Source organism: Microtus ochrogaster, unplaced genomic scaffold, assembly GCF_000317375.1.
Source record: "Microtus ochrogaster isolate Prairie Vole_2 unplaced genomic scaffold, MicOch1.0 UNK81, whole genome shotgun sequence".
Lineage (NCBI taxonomy): Eukaryota > Metazoa > Chordata > Mammalia > Rodentia > Cricetidae > Microtus > Microtus ochrogaster.
Genome location: NW_004949179.1, coordinates 1,187,694 through 1,196,199, shown reverse-complemented (window position 1 = coordinate 1,196,199; position 8,506 = coordinate 1,187,694). Strand labels below are relative to the sequence as shown.

General features: G+C 52.8%; 1 protein-coding gene across 1 annotated transcript in view; it reads right to left on the bottom strand.

The window, feature by feature from the left end:
* The window catches only part of Rab3a (RAB3A, member RAS oncogene family), a 5,984-nt gene extending 3,176 nt beyond the window's left edge, over nucleotides 1–2,808 (bottom strand). The window contains exons 1-3 of the mRNA XM_005370585.3: nucleotides 2,668–2,808; nucleotides 1,121–1,348; nucleotides 195–313 (exon numbers count right to left, since the gene is read on the bottom strand). Coding sequence (XP_005370642.1) covers nucleotides 195–313; nucleotides 1,121–1,348 — 347 coding nt within the window. The 5' untranslated portion in view covers nucleotides 2,668–2,808. The remainder of the gene's footprint in view (nucleotides 1–194; nucleotides 314–1,120; nucleotides 1,349–2,667) is intronic.
* Nucleotides 2,809–8,506: the final 5,698 nt, after the last annotated feature.

The window sequence follows — 8,506 nt, the reverse complement described above, 5'->3', positions numbered from 1 at the left end:
TCCACCGTGGATGTCCTACTGTCTCAGCTGAGCTAGGAGTACCCCCCCCCCCGTTCCACCGTGGATGTCCTACTGTCTCGGCTGAGCTAGGAGTACCCCCCCCCCCGTTCCACCGTGGATGTCCTACTGTCTCAGCTGAGCTAGGAGTACCCCGTCTGCCTGTTCCACCTTGGATCAGTGGGTGAGCTGCTCACCAGTCCTGCACTGCATTGAAGGATTCCTCATTGGTGATGTCATACATTAGGATGAAACCCATGGCACCCCGGTAATAGGCTGTGGTAATGGTACGGTACCGCTCCTGCCCTGCTGTGTCCTGGGGAAAGAAGAGATGGTGGTCAGAAGGGACCTCACAGCTGCACCTCTGAGGGCAGAAAAAGTGGGCTGGGCGGCCTTTGTACCCAGGGGGGTCACTGCGACATCATTCAGTCATTAAACAAACACAGACCAGTGCTGCCCAAATGCCCTGTGCCACACCCTATGCCATCCATAAATGGGGATTCACAGGACTAATAAGAAAACAAGAAAGTCATGCCAGGTGGTGGCTTTAATCCTAGCACTCAGGAGGCAGAGGCAGACAGCCTCTGAATTCAAGGCCAGCCTGGTCTACAGAGCAAGTTCCAAGATAGTCAGGGCTGTTGCACAGAGAAACCCTGTCTCTAACACCTCTCCCCAAAATAAAATAAGGAACTCCATGTTCTTGTGGACAGCACAATGTGAGGGAAAAGACCATGACCACAAAAGTGACCTCAGCCAGTTGCTGCCCAGGTCTGCTGTGCTGGGGTATGAGATGTTATATCAAAACTTTGATGGGTTCCAAGTGTGTGCCTCTAATCCCAGCACTTCAGAGGCAGAGGTGAGTCTCCTGAGTTCGAGGCTAGCCTTTCTCAAAAAAAAAAAAAAAGTCAAAAATGTTAAAAAATTAAACCTTGATGAGAAAGCAGCCTGTCATCCTGTGACTGGGATGGTGGTAGCAGGAGTTCGGGGTCATCCTGGGCTACCCAACTGCCTGCTCACACCCAACCACAGTCCACAGCACAAGACTTGGGAACACCCGGGTGTCTGAGCCCCGCCCGCTTACACGCCAGGCTCAGGAAGACTTCTCCCCCACGGCCCCACGAACCCAGATCTGCAGTTTGATCCGCTTGTCATTGCGGTAGATGGTTTTGACCTTGAAGTCTATGCCGACTGTGCTGACAAAGGCTGGCGTGAAGGAGTCGTCAGCATAGCGGAAAAGGAAGGAGGTTTTGCCCACGCTGCTGTTTCCAATGATCAGGATCTTGAACATATAGTCGAAGTTCTGGTCGGAGGACTCCTTCTGCCCATAGCGCGAGTCTGTAGCTGATGCCATCTGTGGGGGCGGGGCGCAGAGAGCCTGAGGCGTGCAGCGGACACAGGCACAGGACACAGGCACAGGATGGGCTCTGCACAAGGGCACCAGCTGGGGAACAGCCTCGGTCCACCAGGACCCCCCAGCACAGGCCGGGCTGTGACCTTGACAGGCCCAAGGCTTCAAGAAGGCTGAGGAGCGAACACCCCTGCAGGTCCCTGGTGTTTGGTCGGAAGTGTCACCCCAGCCCCTGGCATCCTTATACCTAAAGAGTCTGGAACGTTTGGGTGAAAGTTCCATCCCAAGGCCCCTCCCCTGGGAGTTGCCTCATTCCAGACTCCACCTCCAAGAAAGCCCGCCATTGGAAGACCCTTTCCCAGAGATGCTTAAGACCCCACAGGGTATTTAAATCATACCCCAGGACTTCCTTCCCTGTCTCCTCTCTTGGGGGAAGGAAGGTCACCCGGGAGCACTGGTATCCATTTAACTTGAGCTTTTTCTAATTCGGTTTGATTTGGTCTGATTTGGATTATTGCATCGGCGGAGAGGTTTGTCGGGGAACTTCACCTGGCACCCCAAACCTCCCTGCCCCCTGAGGGGAAATTGAGGCGGCCCACTTCCCATCATCAGTCTTTCATTACCCTAAAAAGACCCACGCGGGAGCATGAGTACACGAGGATCCCCAATTCTCCCTCATCCTTAATTCTCTCCTACACCCTGAGCTAGAAGCATCACGTGACACAGGTGAACACAGGCTCACATGCACAAAATTCCTCGCGCGCATGCACACACAATGAAGCACCCAAGGTAGGCCGATCTAAACTCCTGCCCTGTGTACAAAAGAGAGGCTAGCAGGAGAAACAAGCAAATATGCGTGATGTTTGCGAACCCACTGCACCCATGCACGACTGCAGACGCAGATTCCCCTACACCAGCCATTGGCAAGGGCACACCGCGCATGAAACCACAGGCATGTGAGCGCATACTTGAACTCGGATCCCCAAACACCGCGCACGCGCATCATTCACGCACAAGGTTTCACAGCCGGCTGTGCATGGTGCGCGTCCTGAGGTCACGCGAGCCTATCCATGCCCGGCGGGCGCGCACACGCGTGTTCAACCCACGGGCACGAGCACGCACCAGCCTCCCGCGAGGCTTGGCCTTCCCCTCCCCCTCTGTCGCAGAGCCGGAGCTCCAGCCGGGTAAAGGGTGAAGGTTGCGGGAAGCGGGATGCTGAATGCGAGACCCACAGCCGCCACACCCGAGTCGCGCACCCCGCTTCTTCCCCAGCTGTCAATCAAACGAGGCCACCGCGGCGTGGGACCCTGGGCAGAGCTCACCTTGTCCGCTCCGAGCTGAGATGCTGCTGACGGCTGCGACCCTGGCGACTGCGCTGACGACAGGGCCCTAGGAGCGGCTGCCGGACTGCAGGCAGCAGCGGAGGTTCAGGCCCCTGCAGTCCTCGCAGACGTCCTGCAAAGCCAGGGGCGGGCCTTTCTATGCAAACGAACTGTGACGTCAAAGGCGGGGCCGAGCAGGCGGCCGCGGGGCCCCACTGGCCAGAGTCGGCTCTGGAGGGGCGGAGTCTGACGAGACATTAAGGTTTTATTGGCTGACGCTCTCGAGCGACGGACTCGAGGCCCAATCAACACTACGTTACGTCTTGGGTGGCCCAATGGTGACAGCCAGGTGTCTGAGGGGCGGAGAGGCTGAGGCCAGGACCCAGCCCCAGGAGCGAACTTGTGTCCTAGCCCCTGCTCGCGAGAGGCGAGGGACCCACTTCTGGCGGCACCAAGGAGATTAGTTTTGTTTTGAGAAAGGGTCTCTTGTTGCAGGCTGGCCTCGAAACTGCCAAATAACAGAAGCTGGCCTTGAACTCCTGCACCTCGCAAGTGTTGGGATGGCAGGCGTACACTTCGCTTACCAAAGTTTAGGGCTCAAAATTGAAGAAAAAAAAAGACAGAGTATTTTGTTTTGTTTTGTTTGTTGTTTGGGGTTTTTTGCTTGGTTGTTTTTTGAGACAAGGTTTCTCTATAGCTTCGGAGCCTGTCCTGGAATTCACTCTGTAGATTAGGCTGACCTCGAACTCACAGAGATCCAATTAAAGGCTTGCGCCACCACCGCCCGGCCAAACAGAGTTGTTTTTTTTGTTTGTTTGTTTGTTTGTTTGTTTGTTTTTGTTTTTTTCGAGACAGGGTTTCTCTGTGGCTTTGGAGCCTGTCCTGGAACTAGCTCTATAGACCAGGCTGGTCTCGAACTCACAGAGATCCGCCTGCCTCTGCCTCCCGAGTGCTGGGATTAAAGGCGTGCGCCACCACCGCCCGGCTCCAAACAGAGTTTTTAATCCCAGTTCTCAGAAGGCCTAGGCAGGCGAACCTCTGAAGTTCCACGCCTATCTTGTCGACATAGAGAGTTCCAGTCCAGCCGGGGACACAGTCAGTGTAATGGAAAAACAAAACAAAAAAAGAGGAGGAAGAGTTAAAGACGAGGTAAAGTGATGAAACCCACTTGAAGAGTTTATTAAGTGAAGGAGACACATGCGCAGGCCTGAGGACGTGGGTGCAGGAAGAGAGAGTGGAGCAGGTGTGCCCAGCTTTTAAAGGCTGCGGAGCGCATACATGCATGGGCTGATGGAGCTGCATCATGCATAGATCATGTGACCACGCTGCACGTGTCACGTAGGGCTTGAGGGATCTGGGAGGCTACGTAAACTGTAAACTGCCTGAGCTCTTGATGATGCATGCGCACGCGGCCCTGGAACCCGAAGCACCAGCGTTTGGGGTGGCTAGACTTTTTGGCCAAGCGCTGGGTGAAAGAAATTATAACATTTCACCCTTCTGTTTATTATAAAAATTTGGGGGGCTAGGGGTGGCCAATTGGTGGAAATGGGGCGTGGGGTCTTGGAGGCTACTTCTTGCTGGCTTGTGGGTGTCTGGAGAGTTGGGGTGCTTGGCCACATCCTGGGGTAGCTGGTTACTTTAGTGTTTTCCAGGCTCTGGGGAACTGTCCAGCCGGCAGTTTGGACCTGACCAGATGCTGGCAAGACGGAAGATTATGTAAAAAATTTTAGATCCTGGTGACTGAGGGAGAAGGGTCCCAAGATGAAAGATGGAGGGGGTGTTTCAAGGTTCCCGAGATGGAGGAGGGAGTTTCCCAGGGATCAATGATACTTATCCTGGGTGAGTCTGGTCTGTTTAAGTGGGTCCAGTTTGGCTCTCTGGAGCTTATGAGAATATTTAAATTTATAAAAAGATAAATTTTAGACACATTAAAAGCTTATGGTTACAGTGGTATAGTGTTGGAATAGAAGATTGTGGATAGTTGTATAGTGGGGGGGAGGGAAGAAAGGGAATTATTAGACCTTTTAATGCTTTACCTGAAGCAAATCTTAAGACATTTGTTCTCTTTAGCATCATGGTATTACCTTAATATCCAGGAGACACTGCTGCAGTCAGTGATAAACCTGCTATGTTAAAGTCTGTTTCCTGAGTCTCCCTTTGAGTCTGGAGCCATGAAAGGCCCCAGACTGTTATTGTTTCTTACCGCCTGGGCATCTGACGGTCTTTGCACCTCCAGTCCTGTGGTTTATGATGGTCCCTGTAGCAACAGCTGAATGGTTAACTGGAAATTTGAGTATGACATTGGAGATACGGAGAAATTGGTAAAGCAGACAGGAGAAGGAGGAAAAGAGGAGAATCGGGAAGGAGTAAGCACATGGCGTTCCTGGTACAGGAGACTTGAGTACGGTGGTGAGACTTCATTCTTCTGGAACTGGAGACAAAGTAGCTGATCTTGGTGTCCTCTGGAACTTAAGGGAACAGGGCTCTATTTGAGTTACCATGTTCAAGGAGAGTGTCCTGGGCTGGAGGAGTAAAATATTTGAGATGAGATAGGTGAATCCAGTGAGGAACGCCCTCAAGCTTGGCAGCTGTAGGAGTTACAAGAATTACTTTAAAGGGACCCTGTCATTTAGGAGAAGGGCTGAGGGGCGTTGGTCTGGGGGGAGAAGAACCTGGTCCCTGATGTTAACTGGAGATGGACAGGGGTTGACACATGGCTGAGGTAGTGACTGGCCAGTAAAGTCCCACAGAGGGAGCGGAGGTGATCAGGGATGGGTGAGGGTCCAGGTGAGAGGTAGGAGTCAGAACCGGCCGCCCATACATGAGTTCAAAGGACGAGATGGAAAGGGGGCTTTGGGGGCGGGCCCAGAGCCTGAACAGAGCCAAAGGCAAAAGCTTTGTCCAGTCAAGGTGAAGCTCCTGTGGCATCTTAACAAGAGGATTGTTTAGGGAATGGTTAGTTCTACCTTCCCTGTGGACTGGGGATGATACGGGACATGAAAAATCTCTGGACCCTTATCTGACTGGAGAGGTTGGGATTCCCAAACCGGGGGATAATTTCCAGGAGAAGGAGATGAGAAACTGTCTGGGCCCTCTTATTAGTGGTGGGAAATGCTTCAATCCACCTAGACATGGTCCCCAAAACAGGAGATATTTAACCCATTTGACTGTGGGGTGGGCATGTGAGTAAAATACAGCTGCCAATCAGTCCCCAGAAGGGAGCCCCTGGCCTGAGGGGTGGGAAAAGGGAAGCTTCGATATGTGGACTTGGGATCTGGCTTTTGACAGATTTTACAAAAGGCAGTGATAGCTTTTAAGAACTCTAAGTCCTTTGAGGGTGGGCTGGAGGTGAGCCTTGACCAAGCGAGACAGAGCCTGGCTATTAGGACGGAAGAGCTGATGTAGGTTGGACAGAGTTTGCCGAGTGTCGGGGGTGTCTGTGAGAATGCGGGCTGTACTGTATGAACCCGAGGTGACTGAGGTAGGTTTGGGCTCTGGGGTTCAGCTGTCCTGGCTGCTTAGTCAGTTCGGTTATTTCCCTTGGAAATAATGGGGCTGTCAGTCTGCCGAGACTGGCAGTGAATAATTCCTATAGCCTTGGGGAGATGGGAGGCCTCCAACAAGTCCATACTGAAGGCACCAATGAAGTTACCGGGCACAAGCGAGAAGGGGTCACATGACACACAACAGAGTCCACTTGAAGAGTTTATTAAGAGAGGGAGACACCTGCGCAGGCCTGAGGGCGTGTGTGCAGAAAGAGAATGGAGCAGGTGTGTCCAGCTTTTAAAGGCTGCCGAGCGCATGTGAACAGGGGCTGCCGTAGCTGCGTCATACGTAGATCATGTGACCATGCTGCAACATGTCACCAGGGTTTGAACCCCGAAGTGCCTGCCTTTGAGGTGGGTAGACGTTTTACCAATGTGCTGGGTGAAGGAAGTGATAACACTCTTCACAAAGGGGAACCTGGGCTACAATAAGATCCTCTCTAGATTAAAAAAATAATGGGCTGGCCGGGGATGGAGAGATGGCTCCAGGTATGCTTGTGTGCGCACACATATACAAGCAAGCAAAACGCCCTTACACACACATAAAATAAAAATATTCTCTCCTCCCCCAGCCTCTCTCTCTCTCTGTATTTTCAAGACAGGGTTTCTCTATGTAGCCTTAGCTGTTCTGGGACTCTCTTTGTAGACCAGGCTGGCCTCAAAGAGATCTGTTTCTGGCCTCCTGAGTGCGAGAATTAAAGGCATGCACCACCACTGCCCAGCATAAGTCTCTTTTTTAATGGGCATAGGATATTTCTCAGTTTGGTGAGAAGCCTGCATAGCAGCACAAAGCTCTGGGTTTGATCCCAAGCACAGTATAACGGGGTGATGTCTCACTGTCTTCTCAGACCTGGCAGAGGCGAGAGGAACCCTCAGCTACACAGTGTCTTGAGGCCAGTTTGGGCTACAGTAAACCCTGTCTCAACAAAATAAGAAAGTCAGATTCTGCACAAAGGAAAAAAGGGACTGATGGGTCCCCTGAGAACCCCTTGCTTCCCTGCGCATTTAGGGTTCAGAAGGGTCCTGACCCCGAGTCCCAAAATTGCAATAGAAGACTCAGGAAGCAAAGACAGTTCAGAGAGGCCAGCCTGTCTTTCACGGTATGGACACTTCACACTGGCCACCCCACGCCCTTCACAGTGTGGTCACTGGGGTTCAGGCGATCCTATGTGCTGGGAAGCTGGGAGCAGAAATGCAGACTTCCGGACTATGATGCAACACAACGCATGCCTGCAAATCTTCCGGCCAAGGTGGGAATCTGGGGCGAGGAGCAGGGGACTCAGCCTGGGTGCCGTGTTGTCCCTCCGCGTTCAGCCCTGGATGGTCCGCATCGTTTTCATCACGCAGGAAGCAGAACTGGGGACGCGGTCTGGCCCTGTTTTAGACCGCACCGCCAGCTGCGGAGGCGCCGAGGGACCAGAATAACTAGTCGCCTGGATGCTCAGTCACCCCCGCAAGGAGCCTGCGAAGCTCTGCCCGCTCTGGGGCCACGTGAGCAGCTTGTTTCTCTCTGCTTCCCCACCCGCACCAGGCAGCAGAGGGATGCAGAACCACAGACACAAAATGACCATAAAGGGGGGTTAGGGTGGAGACTAGGCACGGGTTTGAGGACGGAGGGTGCAGGGAAAAGCTTGGGGCGCCCCTTAGGCAGACTTGGATTTATTCCCAAGAGATGAACTCTGGGGAGGAGCTGCCTTTACTGCCTTTTATTTCAAAATAAAGATGGGGCGGAGGCTCAGGGACTAGAGCGCTTGTAGATCACTTGGTGGCAAGATGACACGATTTGGCTGAGGAGGATCGTGAGTTCATCATCCTGGACCACTAAAGTGAGACTCTCATATCGAGACATTGAAAACAGCCAGGCATGGTGGCAGAAACTGTTAATGCCGGCCGCACTTGGGAGGCAGAGGAGGCAGATCTTACAAAGTGAGCTCCAGGACAGCCTAGGGTTACAGAGAGCCTGCCTCAAAAACACGCACACGTGTGTGTGTGTGTGTGTGTGTGTGTGTGAATGTGTGTGTGAGTGTGTGTGTGTGAGTGTGGGTGTGGTGTGTGTGTGGTGAGTGTGTGTGAGTGTGTGTGAGTGTGTGTGAGTGTGTGTGTGAGTGTGTGTGAGTGTGTGAGTGTGTGTATGAGTGTGTGAGTGTGTGTGGTGAGTGTGTGTGTGAGTGTGTGTGAATGTGAGTGTATGCGGTGAGTGTGTGTGTGTGAGTGTGTGTGTGAGTGTGTGTGAGTGTATGAGGTGAGTGTGTGCGTGAGTGTGTGTGTGAGTGTGTGTGTGAGTGTGTGTGTGA